A 20,851-nucleotide genomic window follows, 5' to 3' on the forward strand; every position below is an offset into this window, starting at 1 on the left:
GCTCACTGCTGGGCGGAAGCCTCCGCCTGGCAGCTCAAAGGAGAGCGCGGTTCGTCACCGGAACTCCACAAAATGCCTTTGCCCTGCGCAATTCAGTGCAGGGCAAAGGAGAGCTTCGGAGCATGAACTGCTCCGATGCTCTTGTCAGGGGGGCTGCCCGGGTGAAATTGTGGGTATATCCGGGTTCACCTCTGAACCCGAACAAACCCTTTAAAGACATATTGAAGGTAGGTGATTTCACAGGCATGGCAGAGCTACAGATTGCTTAATTATTTCCACGACTCTGGTTATTCCTGTCCTTAGATGCAACTTACCTTGAGCTGGAGTTGACGCACCCATACAACATTGTTCACAACCTCAGGCAGATTCTTGCCAGTAAGGGGTCCAGAGGAATCCCCAGGAGAGCCATGGCAGCGTGATTCAAAGTCTGACCGGATATCTAAGAATGACAGAAAATTGGAAAAGGATTTTCATTAACACAACCACAAACTGGAACGTCATACAAAATGAAAGTATATGGCCATTGACTGGCTGCAGCTAAGACCATGACACCATGGCTGCAGCAGGGGGGAGGACTGAGGCGCTAGTGCTGCAGCAAAAGGAGTTCAAAAAGGTCAGTTGGACTTATTTTAATGTTTTAACAATTTTCTATCCCTCATTATTTTTTTAACACCTTTTCGCCCAATAATGTACTATTACGTCACTGGTGGGTGACAGAGTCTAATAGACGAACAGTTAGGCTACATACACACAGTGAAAAATGGCCGTGTGACAGACGTTTTTAGAACAGATTGAAGTCAATGGGGCTATTGATATGGCCAGTGAATTGTAGTCATCAAAAAATAGAAAATGTTCTATTTTTGGCCATTTTCTAGAAACTCACATACATACCTTTCCCAGTTTTAAAGGGAGTTTGTCATCAGAAAATAATCTATTACGTAAATCACTTTTTTATGCTTAACATATTTTTAGTGATGTTATTTTTTATTTTCCATGTCGGTATCCATATTTAAACAAAAAACATAAATCCTGCAGTTTTCGCTCTGGCCACTAAGAAGAATATTAGGCGCCACTTCTTGGTCTGTACAGATCACTTGACTACAGTTATCTGCTTATCTATACACAGAATGACAATTAGGATGACAGACAAGACAGGATCCACAATTCACAATAGGTGATTGTACAAAGGAAGAATACATAATCTCTGACAATGATCTCTGCACAGATCACAGAGCGGCCTAGAAGACTGTCTCATAGAAGTCAGTGAGGTCCCCTCCTGTCTACAACCGCTAATGAGGTCATTACCTTTAATATAGTCCACAAGTCTGGCCAGCAAGGTTTCCCGCTCTAGAATTAGACGCCTCCTTATACTTGGTCTTTTCACGAGCTCTCTGTGTCTCTGAAAGGCTTGTAGAAGCTGCAATATCAGACAATAATGTAAGAGCAATTCAAAGTAAACAGCGATACATATGCAAGATTCGTAACCGGACCTGGTCTGTCCGCTGAGTACCATCCCACACAAGGGGTCCTGAAAACGAAAACTAAGGGCTCTTTCACATCAGCGTTCTTTACTTCCATTGTTCTGTTCTATTATATGAGCAAAACAACGAAAATAACGAAAGTGCAAATAACGGACAGGAACAGAACCACTGACTATAATGGGATCCACATGGTTTCCGTTTGGGAGAGCGCTTATGCAGGACTTTTCTCTCTGCTATTTATGACAAAATATGTGACGGAGGCTGCTTGGTCATCTCACAGCCGCTCAGATCAGCCATGCGGTCACCTTACCTCCACTATCATATACAGGTGAAACTCAAAAAATTTGAATATCGTGCAAAAGTCCATTTATTTCAGTAATGCAAATTAAAAGGAATTGCATTAATGCAGCTTAGGCTACTCTCACACTGGCGTTTCTGGGTCCGCCTGTGAGATCCGTTTCAAGGCTCTCACAAGCGGCCCAAAACGGATCAGTTTTGCCCTAATGCATTCTGAATGGAAAAGGATCCGCCCAGAATGCATCAGTTTGCCTCCGTTCAGCCTCCATTCCGCTCTGGAGGCGGACATCAAAACACAGCTTGCAGCGTTTTGATGTCCGTCTGACGAAACTGAGCCAAACGGATCCGTCCTGACTTGCAATGTAAATCAATGGGGACGGATCCGTTTTTACTGACAAAATATGGTGCAATTCAAAACTGATCTGCTTCTCATTGACTTTCAATGTAAGTCAAAACTGATCCGTTTGCATTATCATGAAAAATAAATAAAAATAAACTATTTTTTTTGTTCATGGTAATGCAAACGGATCCGTTCTGAACGGATACAAGCGTTTGCATTATAGGTGCGGATCCATCTGTGCAGATACCAGACGGATCCGCACCTAAACGCAGGTGTGAAAGTAGCCTAAAAATTAGAATTTCGTGAAAAGGTTCAATATTCTAGGCTCAAAGTGTCACCCTCTAGTCAACTAATAATCCATACCCCCTGAGCAAAGGGGACCTGAGATTGTGACTTTGGGGTTTCATAAGCTGTAAGCCATAATCATCCAAATTATAACAAATAAAGGCTTGAAATATCTCGCTTTGCATCTAATGAGTCTCATATATTAGTTTCACCTTTTAAATTGCACGAATTAAACTTTGCACGATATTCAAATTTTTCGAGTTTCACCTGTATACATGCGAGTGGTCCCTTGGACCAGGTCTTTAACTTATTAATTGTTTGGCATTGTCCCCCTGTTGTCCTGAGTATCAGCTAAGGGTTATAACTTATACATTGGTCCTTTATGTTTGTGTGTCTGAGGCCATTGTGATTATATGTTGACCTTTACCCTTTGTGTATCAGTATATACCCACTTTCATTATCCCCTGATGAACCCAGATATTGGGGGGGGGGGGGGGGAACGTCTCGGGGCCTCGGGATGACTTCGGGTACAATTGGGGTCCACTAGGGGGTAAGCTCGTGGACAAAGTGTACCCACCATTAAGGTGCATCTTTGTGCTGAGGAATAAGCAGGGACTTTATAGGGAAATATCAGCATCCCTACTTGGCGGTCTCCTCCATCCTCTCTACCTTCATAGTGGACACTTTTTCGTTTGGTTTGGTCCAGTCTTGGACTGGGGCGTTTTTGTTTCTTGATGTAATCTTTTTTTATATCTGTGATATTAAAAGCTGCGTTTTAAAGTCCCTTATGCACTGTGTGATACAAAATCTGTGACGGAGGCCCTGAACGGTGTCTCCAAAGTAGATGTGATTTCTCATTAAATCAATTCAATACAATATCAGAACATAAACCCTTGGTAGACCACAATACACATCACAACTACAGGGTGGCCACATAGAGACACAGAGTGCCTTGAAAAAGTGTTCATATCCCTTGAAATTTTCCACTTTTTTTCAAGTTACACCCACAAAACTAAAATGTATTTTATTGGTATTTTATGTAATGGAACAACAGAAAGTAGCAACTATGTGTGAAGTAAAAAGAAAATTATACATGGTTTTCTAAATTTTTAATAAATAAAAGTCTGAAAAGTGTGGTGTGCATTTGTATTCAGCCCCCTGTACTCCGATACCCCTAAATAATATCCAGTGTGACCAATTGCCTTCAGAAGTCACCTAATTAGTAAATAGAGTCCACCAGTGTGTAATTTATTATTAGTATAACTACAGCTGTTCTGTGAAGGCCACATAGGTTTGTTAGAGAACATTAGTGATCATACAGCATCATGAAAACCAAAAGGAACACACCAGACAGGTCAGGAAGAAAGTTGTGGAGCATTTTAAAGCAGGGTCACGAGTTCTGAACATCTGAAAACGGAAGAAGTATGGCACAACTACAAACCTACCAAGACAAAGTGGCACTTTCCAGATTTTTATTTTTATGATGTCAGCGCCATGGGTGACACGGAAGATATCTAGGCGGTAGTCTGGTTCTGTCTAGACAAATGCCAGCCTATCCTCGGATATGAACTCCACTTTCTCAGTGACGTGTTGTCTCCGTTCGTTCAGATCCTGTTTCTGGGGAGCAGATACACTCGGTTCTTAATGTGGCCCCACAGCAAGAAGTAGCAGGGTGTTAGATCTGGTGACCGTGGAGAACAGCACAACATTGATGAAACATTTATTCTGGTGTGGCTGATTCAATGTTCTGGAACAGTTTCATTCAGGTATTGGCGAACATCCCAACTGGAAATGTGGAGGAGCAGCATCCTCCTGATAGACTATGTTTGGCAAATCTTCCTCCATTGGTGGCAGAAGCCATTTCCTTAACATTTCCAGATAGTAGTGACCAGTGCCAGTATCCTCGGGGACCGTAGACTTTGTGCCTACTCACTGCACAGAACACCTTTACTTTGGGGGAGTCCCTCATGTGCTCGATAAGGGCACGTGGGTTTTCTCACCCCAGATTCTCATATTGTGATTGATCTTCCCAGTGAGGTGAGAGGAACTTCATAGCAGAACACCGGACTGTCAGCAAATTCCTCCTCTTCTAATCTGCCCTGCAAATTAGGGATTGACCGATATTGATTTTTTAGGGCCGGTACCGATAATCTGTGAACTTTCAGGCCGATAGCCGATAATTTATACCGATATTCTGTGAGTTTTCATTTTTAAAAAAAATAAAAAATTCCTACACAAATCTGCTGAAAATGAATATGTTTATTGTTAATGTGTATTATTTTTTTGTAAATCTTTCTTTTTCATGTATAATTAATATTTTGGTGTTTTAGTTTTTTTTTTACTAACTTTTAGCCCCCTTAGGGACTAGAACCCTTGTCCTATTCACCCTGATAGATCTCTATCAGGGTGAATAGGAACCCACACTCTCCCTGCTGCTCTGTGCTTTGTGCACACAGCAGCAAGGGAGCTGACTATGGCAGCCAGGGCTTCAATAGCGTCCTGGTTGCCATGGTAACCAATCGGAGCCCCAGGCTTACACTGCTGGGGCTCCGATCGGAACTGCCACTGAGGAGGAGGGGAGAGGGGACCCTGCGGCCACTGCCACCAATGATTAATACTGGGGGGCATGGGTGGGGGAGCGCACTGCGCCACCAATGAAGATAACTCTCATTAATTCATATACAGGAGGCGGGAGCTGGCTGCAGAATCACATAGCCGGCTCCCGACCTCTATGAGCGGGTTAACTACCGCAGATCGCAGCTACTTGTCATAGAGGTCGGGAGCCGGCTATGTGATTCTGCAGCCTGCTCCCGCCTCCTGTATATGAATTAATGAGAGCGGTATCTTTATTGGTGGCGCAGTGGCCACAGCCCCGCCCCTCCTCTAGTCTTCCCTCCTCTCATTGGTGGCAGCGGCAGCACAGGGAAGAGGGAGACACTGCTTCCTTCTCCCCTGTGCTGCTGAGGGAACACGGAGAGAGCTGTGAGCAGCACGATACTTTCTCCCGATTCGTTATCGGAATATCGGCAAAATAGATGCAGATACCGATAAATTTCAAAATCCTGAATATTGGCCGATATCGGTAAAACCGATAATCGGTCGATCCCTACTGCAAATCAATGCAAAAGTCACCACATATAGGTCACCACATGTCATCCGGTTTCAGCTCCCGAAGAGGTTTTAACCTGCACAGCTTACAAAGCAGATGTTTTTGTAAGATATGCTGTATCGAGATTTGTGTTACTTGTGGTTCCACACTAGTCAGCCTGGTCGACTTTCTAGGACTATGTTCAGACACGGCTCGACTCCTGTTTACGGTCTCTTCCGAAGTCTTTGGGCAGCTCAGACTTTTCTGATGAAATATACAGCTGTCACGGCTGAATGTGAGCAACAAGAGCATACACAGTAAATAGAGCTACTGACCGGACCCAAACTAGGGAGGATAAAGGGTGACCCCTGTCAGACCCTCAAAGCTCTCCCTATGAGCACATGCCCGGATCCAAATGGTGGAACGAGGCATGCCCGCGTACCTAAGACTGATGACCACTGTAACCCCTACAATAGTGGAAGGGGCACGGCCACCGGTGCCCTGCTCAGTATATGGACGGCCCCGGGGTCGCCTCGGATCCAGTCAGAAAACAAACAGAAACACTACAATGTCTGCACACTTAGCTGAAGGAGCTGCAGCAGCCGTGAAGACAGTTCCAAAGACAGCTGGCAATATCCGGAGTACTTGCTGCAGCAGAACATAGGTCCAGTGAAATGATAGCCCACAAGTGAAGATACTCAAGCAAGAGATACAACTCAAATGAGAAATATAATCCACTCCCTACAAAGAAGGAGGGGTGATTTAAAGGCAGAGAAATCAAACACAGGAGGAACAGCTGGGAGGAAGGAAACAGAAAGTAAAGACTTCATCACAGGGGCGGAGAAACAGAGCTGTGAGAACGTCTCAAAGCTCTGGTAGTGACAGTACCCCCCCCCCCCCTCTACGGGTGGACTCCGGACACCCATGACCCACCTTCTCAGGATGAGCCCTATGAAATGCCCTGATGAGGCGAGTGGCTTTAATGTCCGACAGCGGAACCCACATCCTCTCCTCAGGACCATAACCCTTCCAATGAACGAGGTACTGAAGAGAACCGCGGACAATGCGAGAGTCCACAATTCTGGAAACCTCAAACTCCAGATTGCCATCAACCAAAATCGGAGGAGGAGGCAAAGAGGAGGGTACCGTGGGCTGGACATATGGTTTTAAGAGAGATCTGTGAAATACATTATGTATCTTCCAAACCCGTGGAAGATCAAGACGGAAGGCAACAGGATTGATGACTGACAAGATTTTATAAGGCCCAATAAACTTGGGACCCAATTTCCAGGAGGGAATCTTCAGTTTAATATTTCTTGTAGACAACCACACCAGATCACCCACATTCAGGTCCGGACCAGGCACACGTCTCTTATCAGCCACACGCTTATACTTCTCACTCATTTTTCTAAGATTACTCTGAATCTTTTGCCAAATGGTAGACAAAGACGAGGAAAATCTCTCCTCCTCAGGCAAACCAGAAGGAGCCCCTCCCGAGAATGTCCCAAACTGCGGATGGAACCCATATGCACCAAAGAATAGTGACTTATCAGAAGATTCCTGACGACGGTTGTTCAGAGCAAACTCAGCAAGAGGGAGAAATGAACACCAATCCTCCTGGTTCTCTGCCACAAAACAGCGCAAATATGTCTCCAGATTCTGATTGAGGCGCTCAGTCTGACCATTCGACTGCGGGTGAAAAGCAGAAGAGAAGGACAGCCGAACCCCCAGGCGAGAGCAGAAAGCCTTCCAGAATCTGGACACAAACTGCGTGCCTCTATCGGAAACAATATCAGAGGGAATGCCATGCAATTTAACAATATGGTCGACAAAAGCTTGCGCCAACGTTTTAGCATTGGGTAAACCAGGGAAAGGTACGAAATGAGCCATCTTGCTAAAACGGTCCACCACCACCAGGATCACCGACTTCCCTGAGGAACGAGGAAGATCCGTGATAAAGTCCATGGACAGGTGTGTCCAAGGACGGGAAGGTATGGGTAACGGGAGAAGGGAACCTGAAGGCCGTGAACGAGGGACCTTAGCGCGAGCGCACGTCTCACAAGCAGCCACAAAACCCTCCACCGACTTACGAAGAGCCGGCCACCAAAATCTCCGAGCAATGAGATCTACTGTGGCTCTACTCCCGGGGTGACCAGCAAGAACAGTATCATGATGCTCCTTGAAGAGTTTGTGACGTAGCTCAGGAGGCAAAAACAACTTCCCAGAAGGACAACGGGCAGGTGCCTCAGTCTGGGCAGCCTGGACCTCGGCCTCCAAATCAGAATATAGAGCAGAAACAACTACCCCCTCCGCCAAAATGGGACCCGGGTCCTCGGAGTTTCCTCCTCCCGGAAAACAGCGAGAGAGAGCATCAGCCTTCACATTTTTGATCCCAGGGCGGAATGTAACGACAAAATTGAATCTGGAGAAGAACAGAGACCATCTGGCCTGTCTCGGATTCATACGCCTGGCCGACTCCAAGTATGCCAGATTCTTATGGTCGGTAAAAACGGTGATAGGGTGCCTGGCCCCCTCCAACCAATGGCGCCATTCCTCAAAAGCCAACTTGATGGCCAACAACTCCCTAATTCCCACATCATAGTTTTTCTCTGCCGGGAAGAGTTTTTTAGAGAAAAAGGCACAGGGTCGCCATTTGGCAGGAGAAGGGCCCTGGGACAAAACCGCACCCACACCCACCTCGGAAGCATCTACCTCAACAATAAAAGGTAAGGAAACATCGGGATGCACCAAGACGGGAGCAGACGCGAAACTCTCTTTAATCTTAGAAAAAGCTGAAAGCGCCTCCTCCGACCAAGAGAAAAAATCCGCCCCCTTTTTTGACATGTCAGTGAGGGGTTTGACAACAGAGGAATAATTCAAAATGAACTTTCTGTAATAGTTCGCAAAACCCAGAAAGCTCATCAATGCCTTCTGATTCTCAGGAAGCTCCCACTCAAGTACAGCACGGACCTTCTCCGGATCCATGCGAAAACCAGAAGCAGAGAGGAGAAACCCCAGAAATTGAATCTCCGATACGATAAAAAGACATTTCTCCAGCTTGGCGTACAATTTATTTTCCAGCAGAATCCGCAGAACCTGAAAAAGATGATCCTGATGGGTCTGAACATCAGGGGAAAAAAAAAATCAAAATATCATCAAGATACACCAATACAAATTTCCCCATTAAATGGTAGAAAATACTGTTAACAAAATGCTGAAAGACGGCCAGAGCATTCATCAGGCCGAAAGGCATAACGAGATTCTCGAAATGCCCGTTAGGGGTATTAAAGGCCGTTTTCCATTCATCCCCCTCTCTGACCCTGACCAGGTTGTACGCGCCTCTCAAATCCAATTTGGAAAAAACCTTGGCCCCAACAATTTGGTTGAAGAGGTCCGGGATCAGAGGAAGGGGATAGGGATCGCGAATCGTGATACGGTTCAGCTCCCTAAAATCTAGGCAAGGTCTCAGAGAGCCATCTTTTTTTTAACAAAAAAAAAACCAGCGGCAACAGGTGATTTTGAGGGACGAATATGCCCCTTATCGAGACTCTCGGAGATATAGGTTCGCATTGCGATTCTTTCCGGTTGTGAGAGATTGTAGAGGCGTGCTTTTGGCAGCTTGGCGCCGGGAATGAGGTTAATGGGACAGTCAAACTCCCGGTGAGGAGGTAGCTCCTGAACACCGCTCTCGGAAAACACGTCCGAGAAATCAGAGAGAAATGATGGCACAGTCTTAGTAGACACCTCTGCAAAAGTCGCTGTGAGACAATTCTCTCTACAAAAGTCACTCCACTCATTTATTTGCCTTCCTGGCCAATCAATAGTGGGGTTATGTCTAGTGAGCCAGGGTAACCCCAAAACTAGAGGAGAAGGCAATCCGTTAAGGACAAAACAAGATATATCCTCCACATGAGTGTCACCTACAGCTAACCGGATATTGTGAACAATGCCCTTCAGAGATCTCTGTGAGAGTGGAGCAGAGTCAATAGCAAAAACAGGTATATCCTTTTCTAATGTGCAAACATGAAAACCATGCATGGCTACAAATTGAGTGTCAATAAGATTGACGGCCGCTCCACTATCGACAAAAATCTCACAAGAAAGGACTTTGCTCTCTAGCGCCACCCTGGCAGACAGGAGAAAACGGGAACTGCAGGTCAGAGGAAAAGCATCAATTCTTACATCAACTTTGCCCAAAGTAGCAGATGAAGCAGAGTTTGATGATTTACCTTTTGAGGTTTTTCTCTTATTATCGCTCTTAGTACAGTTCAAGAATCTCCTAGACGGACAAACATTTGCCAAATGACCTATGCCCCCACAACAAAAACACACCATACTCTGAGGACTAAATCCTCTTTTATCAGGGGCAAGTCGACCTAGCTGCATGGGCTCCTCCTCAGAGGGGACCGAGACAGGATAAGGCCCCTGCACACTGAATGAGTCCGCACCACTGCCCCTAGACTGACCATGGCTGGACAGAGAAGATCTCGTTTCTTTCTCTTAGACGCCTGTCAAGGCGTACCGCCAATGACATGGCAGACTCAAAGGACGTTGGTCTCTCATGGAAAGCCAACGCATCTTTCAATCTCTCTGAGAGACCATGACAGAACTGACTCCGGAGTGCAGCATCATTCCAACCTGAATCAGCTGCCCATCTCCGAAATTCAGAACAATAAAGCTCCGCAGACAGTTTGTTCTGGCAAGAAAAACGTAAGTTAGATTCGGCCAGAGCAACACGATCCGGGTCATCATATATCTGCCCCAGGGCCACAAAAAAATCTTTCCACGGATCGAAGGGAGGGATCCCCTGATGGCAGCGAAAAAGCCCAAGTCTGAGCATTACCCCTGAGCAGGGAGATGACAATCCTCACCCTCTGCTCCTCATTACCAGAGGAATGGGGACACAAGCAAAAATGGAGTTTGCATGCCTCTCTGAAGCGAACAAAATTCTCACTGCCCCCGGAGAACGTTTCCGGAAGTGAGACCTTTGGCTCGCAACAGACTCCATGGGCCGGAACATAGCCCAATGCATGAAGCTGAGTCATAGATTGACGGAGATCCGCTACCTCCAAAGAAAGACCCTGCATGCGGTCAACCAGGCCAGAAAGCGGATCCATGTCAAAAAAGGACGGTTTTGGCGGATTATAATGTCACGGCTGTATGTGAGCAACAAGAGCATACACAGTAAATAGAGCTACTGACCGGACCCAAACTAGGGAGGATAAAGGGTGACCCCTGTCAGACCCTCAAAGCTCTCCCTATGCTGCTAAGCACATGCCCGGATCCAAATGGTGGAACTAGGCATGCCCGCGTACCTAAGACTGATGACCACTGTAACCCTTACAATAGTGGAAGGGGCACGGCCACCGGTGCCCTGCTCAGTATATGGACGGCCGCCAGGTATAAAGTTAGTAAACTACTCCCTTTTTGTCACAGAGCCAATAAACTTTCATCTAGGACCACCCTTTTGTCTACCTCATGTTGCCTATATAAGTGTATGTAACTGTAATAAAGAGAGATATTTCCCATGATACCAGCCTGCATTGGTCTCATTGAGAAAGCTGTATGAGCTCATACTTATAATTCTAACTGATTTGGAGCCACACAAAAGAAGAAGTTGTGTCGTAGAATTTGCGACGACAAATTGGCGCCCGAACAGGGACAGATAGCTTGAGTAACTTCTGATTCAAACGCCAGGAGAGGACTTGCGTAAAACCATCAGACGAGGCATAAGCTGCAGCAAGGTAAGAAGCTTTTATTCTTACAACCTCCTCTGAGTCTTTTGCCCAAGTGTTTTCTCAAGAGTTGAATTGGTGTTATCGCGATATAAGGGTTCAAATTATAGCTGATCTGTCCGTTAGAAAGAACCTGTTGAAATATTCCTTCTTTGTGTGGTGGAACATGCTGAAACTAAACGGAAGTTGTTAGACAGCTGAGTCGGATATCCTGTGACGTAGAATTGGATCCCAGCCAAGGTTCTGACGAGAATCTGGAGGAAAGGGTTAACACCAATTGTCATAGACAATTGGAAGTTATTAAGATTTTGTATCCCGGTGAATTGACTAGGGGTCTTCACTTTGAGAGATTGTGGGCTCAATACTATGATACCGTTTGAGCTTTGTGCAACTACGCTTAAGTTTGCGGGTTTGATAAGTAGCAATTGTTTGAACTTTGTGGAACTACAATAATGGGAAATTCTAATGTTGTAGGACAGAGTGAAAAGATTTTAACAGCGGCTCAGTTGATGAGAGAAAGAGAAGGAAAAGTTTCAGTAACTAAGTTAAAATCGTTCATGCAGGCAATTGGTATGCATGAAACTGGAAGATTAGAAGAAAGTTTATGGAAAAATATATTACAAGAAAAGAAAGGTTGGCTGAGAGATAATAATAGGCTGGTGCAAGCAGAGTTATGGTGGAAGTTGTCTGCAGATGTGACTGATGGAAAGTTAAAAGAAATTGAGAAGAATGGACAATATTGGTATAGTAAAATGGAGGATTTGGATGTGGTAAGGAACAAAGAACAGGACAGTTTGCCATGCGGCATCCCTTCCCCCACCACCTCTGTTGTAAGTAATCCTGGGTCTTGTGGTCCAACAAACAATCCTTGTGTCAGCCCCTCCTCTACACCATGTGCTGGAATGTGCTTATCAGCACCACCCACTGTGCCTTCTGCTCCCTCTATCCCTTCCCCATCCCCCAAAACTCTTTCCATAGAACATCAACCGCCTCCTTATGGGGGATGGGAGTGTGGGTGCAGTCACAGGAATGCTGAGACGAATAACATGTGTGTTATGTGTGGATCTCAAAGACAGGACACAATTCCTATCATAGTTCCCAACACTGGATTATATCCAGTGATGTCTGCCAATAACCCTTCCCAATTGTATGTCCCATCAGTTAAAAATGTATCTGCAGTGATTGCCCCTATGATGCCTACTAGAAATATTCCAGACCAGTCTACTCAATCTAGGAATGCACCCATTTTAAGTCCGGCTTCAGACTTGAGTGGATATCTATCACAGGAAAGTATGGGGTATCCAGCATCATTGTTGGATATGCGAAATCTGATGCACCCAGTTTCCCCTGTTATATCATCTACGCCAAATCCACCTCGACCTAAATCTATTCTATCGTACGCCCAGGTACCTAACCCCTGGAGCTGCTCCTCTCAGAGGTCCAAATGACATCCCTGATGAGCCTGTGTATCGCCCTTGGTCCCCTAGTGAGATGCTGGCCATGATGAGTAGAATCCCCAATCCAGAGGACTTACCCATGCCGTTCTGTAGAGAGTTAGCGAATATACGGAAAGCTTTCTCATGTTGCTGGAGGGATTTAGAAGATTTAGTCCAGTGTAAAGCTGGTGACACCTTTTCTCAGATTATAGCCTCTGCAGTGGGATGTTATGAGGGAGATGATACTACTTTGTTGTCCGGTGAGCGATACATAGTAAAACTCACGGAATGGGGGAGAAAGCGATTAGGTGATCAGTCTGTTACGTTGTCGGATATGCATCAGGATAAAACGGAAAGTGTGGAGAAATTTTACACTAGACTCCAGCAAAGATGGGTGGATTTGGGCTTTGAGTACACCTCAGACATGCATGAGAGAATTTTGAGCGCTGCTTTTGTGGATGGTCTTAGGGAAAGCATTCGCAAGGGTCTGGTATCAGCTAGGCCTGAATGGAGAACTATACAGCCCTCCATTTTGTTACAAGTAGCAAAGGGGGTAGAAGCTGAATTGAACAAAAGACCGAAGGCAGGTGTGGCCGCTAACCAGCACTTTCCCCAAAAAGGGGAAAGGAACCCAAGGTATCGCTTAAGATGTTATAACTGTGGCAAGGTGGGGCACTTTATGCGGGATTGCCAAACTCCTAACCCATGGGAGGAGGAAGAGGAGGAGAGAGCTCAGCCCCCTCAAATGTGACGCCCATAGGGGTTTGGCAATCCAGAGTCAAATGCTGTGCCCCTATTAAAAATTCAAACCTTAGGGCCTGCCCCAGTTGTCTCCTTGGCAATCAATGGGGGGAAGCCCATCCCCTTTTTGATTGACATTGGAGCAGCCAAAACTGTTATTCGCAGCAAACACGTAAAAAGATCCCTCATGTCTAAGGATAGTATTCCATGTGTAGGAGTAGATGGTAATGAGGCTCCTACTCCTCTCACAAAGCCAATACAAATTGCATTTGCCCCAAACCAACAAATGCTAAGTCGCCTCTTAGTCAGTGACACCGCCCCTGTTAATTTGCTAGGAGCAGATGTGTTGCAGAGAATATATGCGCAGATAACATATCTTCCTGATGGTACTGTGAAGTTACAAGGCAAACTAGCAGAAGAGGATATATGTCTCCTAGCAGCCTGTGATTATAATCCATTCCACATGTACATGTCTACACTCTCTGAAGAGGGCGTGTCCCTTCTGCTGCAACAATTACCTGCACATCTGTGGGCCTCCGGACCTACAGATGTTGGCCATTTATCTGTCCCTCCAATGATGATAGAACGTAAACCTGGTGCTCCTTTACCTTGGAAGGCACAATATCCCCTCAGTATACAACAAACTGATGCCATCACCAAAATAGTACATGATTTTGTCAGTAATGGGGTACTAATTGAAACCACCTCTCCATGTAACACTCCCTTGTACCCCATTAAGAAAAGGGGGGAAAAAGGTCAGCCAGTGCAGTATAGAATGGTACATGATCTTAGGGCTGTTAATGAGGCTACAGTTTTTAATACCCCTGTGGTACCAAACCCACATACGTTGTTGGCACAGATTCCCCACAGTGCTACCCATTTCACTGTGGTGGATCTTGCAAATGCATTTTTCTCAGTTCCGTTACATCCAGATTGCAGATATCTTTTTGCTTTCACACATGACAGGAAGCAATACACCTGGACGGTCTTAGCACAAGGTGCCCATAATTCCCCCAGTATGTACAGTACTGCCTTAGCCCAGGTTTTAGCAGATTGGCCCATTCCATCTGAAGGAGTTGTCTTACTTCAATATATAGATGACTTACTTCTTTGCTGCCCGGGAGAGGAGGTGTGTAAACAAACTTCGTTGTCTCTTCTCACCTTCCTGGCCGCAAATGGCTGGAAAAGTTTCCCGCAAGAAGCTTCAATTTGGTTGTACCACTGTCACCTTTCTAGGGCACTGTATATCTGCTGGGATTAGACATCTCACCCCAGACCGTATAACTGCAGTTGAACAAATTCCTTTGCCTACTACTGTGGGGGCTCTGAGAATTTATTTGGGTCTAGTCTCATACTGTAGGCCTTGGATCAGAAATGCCTCTGCTCTTCTGCAACCCTTGTATGATTGGACAAAGGTGTATGGACGAGCACTCTAACAGTTGGCACACATTTATTAAGGATTTAATATAATAGGCTAGCAATATAAAATAGATAAAACAATACAATAAAATACAAGTGCATAAATACAACCACTATGGGGTAATTGGTAATAGTAGGTAATATTCAATATCCAAACAAACAATCTTATCAATCCTAAGACAAGGTGATGAAGATGATATAGAAGGCCTAGTGTTGTGGCCTGGGTGTCTATGGGAGTCCAATAAACCCTGATCGGATTGGGATAATGCTAATTTAGCTCCACAGGTTCTGGCAAGCTGCCACTATTCAATGCGTTCAGTAGTAGTCCCGTAGCATACAAAAGTATTGTAGACCACAATAGAGATACACTTGCCGGCTTTTCAGCCGCTTACCTCCCCTTCGTATGTGACTTCAGTCCTGCGGTTTGCTCAGACTGGATAGATGGGGCCCATTGAGCGTGGCGTCTCCCGTTGTTAGGTTCAATAACCGGGCTTGCCGACTGTAATAGCGCTTACCTTTTCTTATGAATGATGCACTTAGCTTTTACAGTGCGGGTAAAGCGTGTGGAACACCCCGGTTGGTATGAAGGGCCGGCGTCTCGCGATGCTCTGTTTGGTGTCCGCGTTGGATACTTGCGGAGTAGCGGAGTAGTGCTTGCGTCACTTCCTGTAGGTTCCGGTAGGACTTGTAGCACCATATCATAGGCTATATAGGAGAGCAGCCACCACCAACTCTATTTCCCTTGTATGATTGTCTCACCTCTCTTCCTTCTTCATTGACAGATAAGGCCGTGGAGAACTTCCATACATTAAAACTAGTCATCAGTTCCACACCAGCATTGGGTCTACCGGACTACAATAAAGATTTCAGACTTTATTGCACTGAATGTCTTGGCCATGCTTCAGCTGTTCTCACACAAGCTAGGGCCGGCCAACAGCGTCCAGTGGCGTATTACTCTGCCAGACTCGATCCAGTGGCTAGAGGAGCGCCATCTTGTGTCCGTGCGGTAGTGGCTGTACAACTCATGCTTGACAAGAGCTCTGAGATTGTGCTCAATTATCCAATTATTGTTTTTGTCCCTCATGACATCTCGGCCATTCTCACACAAGTACAGCCTAAATACCTGTCCACCGCCAGACACCTTAGACTAGAATGTGCACTACTTATGCCACCAAATGTCACCATCAGAAGGTGCACAACTTTGAATCCAGCTACTCTGCTGCCTCTGGAGGGGGGAGGGAGTAGTAGTATGAGTCATCTAGCCGAATATCTTCCTGACCTGGAAGATAAACACGACTGTCTCCAATTAATGTCCCAAGTGACAGCAGGGTTTGATCACGTGGTAGATACTCCCTTAGAAAACCCAGATTTAGAGCTCTTTGTGGATGGATCGCGGTATGGTGTCCAGGGGAAGTTTTATACTGGCTATGCAGTTGTCACTCAGCACGAAATGATCAAAGCGGAATCACTGCCCTCTCACATGTCTGCACAGGAAGCTGAACTTAAAGCTTTGGAAGAGGCCTGCAGGTATGCGGAGGGAAAAATTGCAAACATCTATACAGATTCCAGGTATGCTTTTGGGATCACCCATGATTATGGTCCAATTTGGAAGGCTAGAGACTTCCTTACAGCAAATGGCAAGCCAATTAAAAATGGCAAAGGGGTGAAAGCCCTAATGGACGCTCTGCTGTTGCCAACGAGGGTGGCCATTATGAAAATTAAAGGCCATTCGTCAGGAAAAACTCTTGAAGCTCGAGGAAATCATTGAGCTGATCTGGCAGCAAAAGCTGCTGCACAGAAACCCAGAGATGATCCTGTAGGGATAGCAGTAGTACAAGAGCAAATTTCCCTGCCTGTCAACTATGAAACATTTAAAACCTTACAGTCTCAAGCAACCAAAGAGGAAAAGGCAGTATGGATAGAGAAAGGAGCTGTGATGACCCCAAAAGGAACATGGCAACTTAGAGGAAAGATGTGTTTGCCCCGTGCTTTGTTCCCAGTCACAGCCCAGGCCACTCATGGGAATACTCACCTGTCCAAAACGGCCATGACTGCTCTTGTTAATAGTCACTGGTATGCCCCAGGATTCATTGTAACTGCAGCCAAATTCACTCAGGCTTGTATGATTTGTGCACATCACAACATAGGAAGGACGGTAAAAACACCTTTGAGGCACACTCCCAGGCCCGATTTCCCCTTCCAAAGACTGCAAATAGATTACATCCAACTACCCAAAGTGGGGACCCTAGAATACGTCTTGGTATGTGTAGATCTGTTTTCAGGGTGGCCAGAGGCCTATCCTGTGGCCAAAGCCACTGCACAAAACACAGCCAAGAAACTTCTGAATGAGATAGTTTGCCGGTATGGGGTCCCAGAGACAATTGAGAGTGACCGAGGTTCTCACTTTACAGGGGAGGTCATGCGTGAAATTATGGGAGCCCTGGGTATTGAACAAGCCTTCCATACTGCGTATCACCCGCAAAGCAGCGGTAGAGTAGAGCGACTCAACGGGACAATTAAATCAAAAATACAGAAGGCCATGGCTGAACTGAATAAGCCATGGACAGAGTGTCTACCCTTGGCACTCTTCTCCATCCGGTATACACCTAACCGGAAGACAGGCCTGAGTCCATATGAAGTACTCTTTGGGAATGCCCCTAGATTAGGACTCTATTTTCCACAACAACTCCAGATGCAGCATAATAGTCTTTCAAAGTACGTTATCTGTCTTACAAACAGACTGTCTAATGTGTATTCCCAAGTTTTTGCTTCTCTTCCAGATCCAGAAAGCATAGAGGCAACTCATTCTCTACAACCAGGAGATTGGGTAGTGATGAAACGACACGTGCGGAAAGTTCTAGAACCACGATTTGAGGGTCCACATCAAGTACTGTTAACCACCGCCACTGCTGTCAAGTTGGAAGGAAAGCCTAATTGGGTCCACGCATCACACTGCAAAAAAGTACCAGAACCTCAAGTGCTGGAATGACTGCAAGGGCCGTAATATCTTTTCATGTCTTACTGTTCATTTTATATTGTACAGGGGAAAATGCACAGTCAGATCAAATCCAAAATTCCATATTTAGAACAATATTAATACAAGGGAATCAGAATACAATTACATCTCCTACAGCTTCACCCATGATTGACAAAATGGCCTTAGAGACAGGGTTTTCAGACACAAATGTATGGCTAGAATGGATCCGCTATACGGTTCTTTCCCAGAAGCGATCCAACTGCACAGCATGTGCTGCAGCTCGACCTCATTTGGGTACGGTACCTTTCCCTTTGAGTGAGGTTACCGATCCTGAGGGTTTCAAGTGCATCCTTAAGATGTACACTGAAACCATTCCCAGTAATGACACCTCCCGCTGCAGGACATTAGAATTACTCTATCCTATTGTTCATGATAAAGATCATATGGGTTTCGGTATAACGCCATACCCTGGAAATTATACCTGTTTCAATCGTAACGGTACAGGCAAAGACATTGGTGTTTTCCCTCCAGGATATTGTTCCTATAACATCTATCTAAATGAGACAAGTAGTGACTCTGATGCTTACCCTGACAAATGGTTTGTCCACCAAGGTTATCAACATTCGGATATCTGGTGGTTGTGTGGAGACATGAAGCTCCGACCCAGGATACGAATGGAATGGATTGGTCAATGTACCTTGATTAAGGTGCTGATGCCATTTGTTCTATTTTCGACTCTTGAGTGGGATCAAGTCAGTAAGCAAACCAATGTCCGGTCACGGCTAAGGAGGTCACTCCCTACATCTTTTGATTCTCATGTATACATAGATGCTATAGGAGTCCCTAGAGGAGTTCCTGATGAATTCAAGGCTAGAAACCAGATAGCTGCTGGTTTCGAATCAATACTTCCCATAATTGGCGTAAATAAAAATGTAGGATGGATTAACTATTTGTATTATAATCAACAGAGATTCGTAAATTATACCCGAGATGCAGTAAAAGGAATATCGGAACAACTGAGCTCTTCATCGGTGATGGCGTTACAGAATCGACTGGCCCTCGACATGATCCTAGCGGAAAAAGGAGGCGTCTGCAAGATGATCGGAAGTTCCTGCTGCACCTTCATTCCGAACAACACTGCCCCTGACGGAAGCATCACAAAGGCTTTGAATGGACTGACTTCTTTATCGAATGAACTAGAGGAAAACTCTGGAATCAACAACCCCATTAATTCATGGCTAGAACAGTGGTTTGGGAACTGGTCTAATGTGTTAGCCAATATGTTAATGACACTGGTGCTAGTACTTGTGGTATTGGCATTAATAGGGTGTTGTGTGATTCCTTGTTTTAGAAAAATTGTTTTTAAAATGTTCAATTCAACCACACCTGCAACAACCATGTACATGCATTGTGAAACTGACAAACCTAAAGATTATTTGGAGAACCTCTTTGAGGAACGCGATTCCGTCCTAAAACAAATGAAATCTTGTTGATAGTTGCGGAATAAATAGAACCAGATGAAGGCAAACCCGAAAGGGAGTTGGGGGGACCTGGTGAAGCAATAAGGAAAGTCCAGCTCTTCGCCGTTTAGGGCGTTGGGAGAGTACCTCACATTGCTTATTCATCTTGTATCTATTTACCGCAAAAAGGAGGGATTTGTGAGAGACAAGATTTGATTTCTCCTGTAGTACACATTTGTCTCCACTAGATGGCAAAAAACTCAATTAGGAGCCTCATGTATATTTTCTTTGTTCTAAGATCATTAGTGAAAGAAAGGAGGAGTTAAGTTGCTAGTTTCAAATGTGCCAATCAACTCAGGAATAAAGTTAGTTTTTTGTCACAGAGCCAATAAACTTTCATCTAGGACCACCCTTTTGTCTACCTCATGTTGCCTATATAAGTGTATGTAACTGTAATAAAGAGAGATATTTTCCATGATACCAGCCTGCATTAGTCTCATTGAGAAAGCTGTATGAGCTCATACTTATAATTCTAACTGATTTGGAGCCACACAAAAGAAGAAGTTGTGTCATAGAATTTGCGACGACAAATTTTGCAGTCTTAAACCTGCCCCTTTGTGTACAGGTTTAATCTAACTTAAAGGTGCAGATTCATGAAAACTGTCTAAAAGAAAACTGCAACCAGAGCAACCAATCACAGCGCAGCTTTCATTTTTCAAGAGCAGAATTTGTTTACTTTACATTTGCATCATCCCTTTCAGATCACCCTGTATTGATGACCTATCCTCAGAATAGGTCATCAATATCAGATCAGTGGGTGTCCAACGCCCCATACTCCCATCAAAAGTTTGTGGAAGCCACCAGCAGCAGAAACGTAACAATAACGCAGGTGAATGATGGGGGTGCCGGATATCGGACACCACTGATCAAAGATTGTTGATCTATCCGGAGGATAGGTCATCAATATCTAATAGGTAGACAAATCTTTTACGCAATCCTATTCATGCACATACCTGTTGTGGACTGTCGTGTATATCAGAGAAAGACGATTTAAGCTTGCTTGCTATTTTTTCTTCTGCCGGCTCAATTATTCTTTCATATTGTGACACTGCGGCTCTCCATAAAGGCTGGAAGACATTGACATTTCTATATGAGCATCATCAAGTGACAGTGCAGGATATTAGTCCTCAGACGCCCCAAGTACCTCTGTGTAAGGGTTGTAGTGCACGGGGTTCAATCCAGCAAAAGGTTCAAATAGTTTTCTAGAGCGCTGAGCATGATCTTCACCGGAGGGAAGAAAGTACGCCAACTTCTCATGCATCATCCTTATTGTAAATACCTGCAGAGACCAGAAGAAGTTTGAACAGTAAATTTTTAAAGGTTAAAAGAATCAATATTAACCCCTTAAGGACTTAGGACGTACCGGTACGCCCTATTTCCCGAGTCCTTAAGGTGAAATAGGGCTGAGTCCTTAAGGGGTTAATCATGAACAATAAAGATTTAGGAAGGCGGGCAATTAATCTGGCATTGCTCTGCCGAATGTAAATCAGGCCTAATAGTTTCACACCTTAGTATGTTTTACATATTATTAT

General features: G+C 45.0%; 1 protein-coding gene across 3 annotated transcripts in view; it reads right to left on the reverse strand.

Moving 5' to 3' along the window:
* The window catches only part of DYNC2H1 (dynein cytoplasmic 2 heavy chain 1), a 433,565-nt gene that overhangs the window by 399,322 nt on the left and 13,392 nt on the right, over positions 1-20,851 (reverse strand). For all 3 annotated transcript variants that reach the window (XM_040426277.1, XM_040426279.1, XM_040426278.1), the window contains exons 7-10: positions 20,464-20,598; positions 20,273-20,386; positions 1,306-1,417; positions 315-439 (exon numbers count right to left, since the gene is read on the reverse strand). In XM_040426277.1, coding sequence (XP_040282211.1) covers positions 315-439; positions 1,306-1,417; positions 20,273-20,386; positions 20,464-20,598 — 486 coding nt within the window. The remainder of the gene's footprint in view (positions 1-314; positions 440-1,305; positions 1,418-20,272; positions 20,387-20,463; positions 20,599-20,851) is intronic.

Source organism: Bufo bufo, chromosome 3, assembly GCF_905171765.1.
Source record: "Bufo bufo chromosome 3, aBufBuf1.1, whole genome shotgun sequence".
NCBI classification, from domain to species: domain Eukaryota; kingdom Metazoa; phylum Chordata; class Amphibia; order Anura; family Bufonidae; genus Bufo; species Bufo bufo.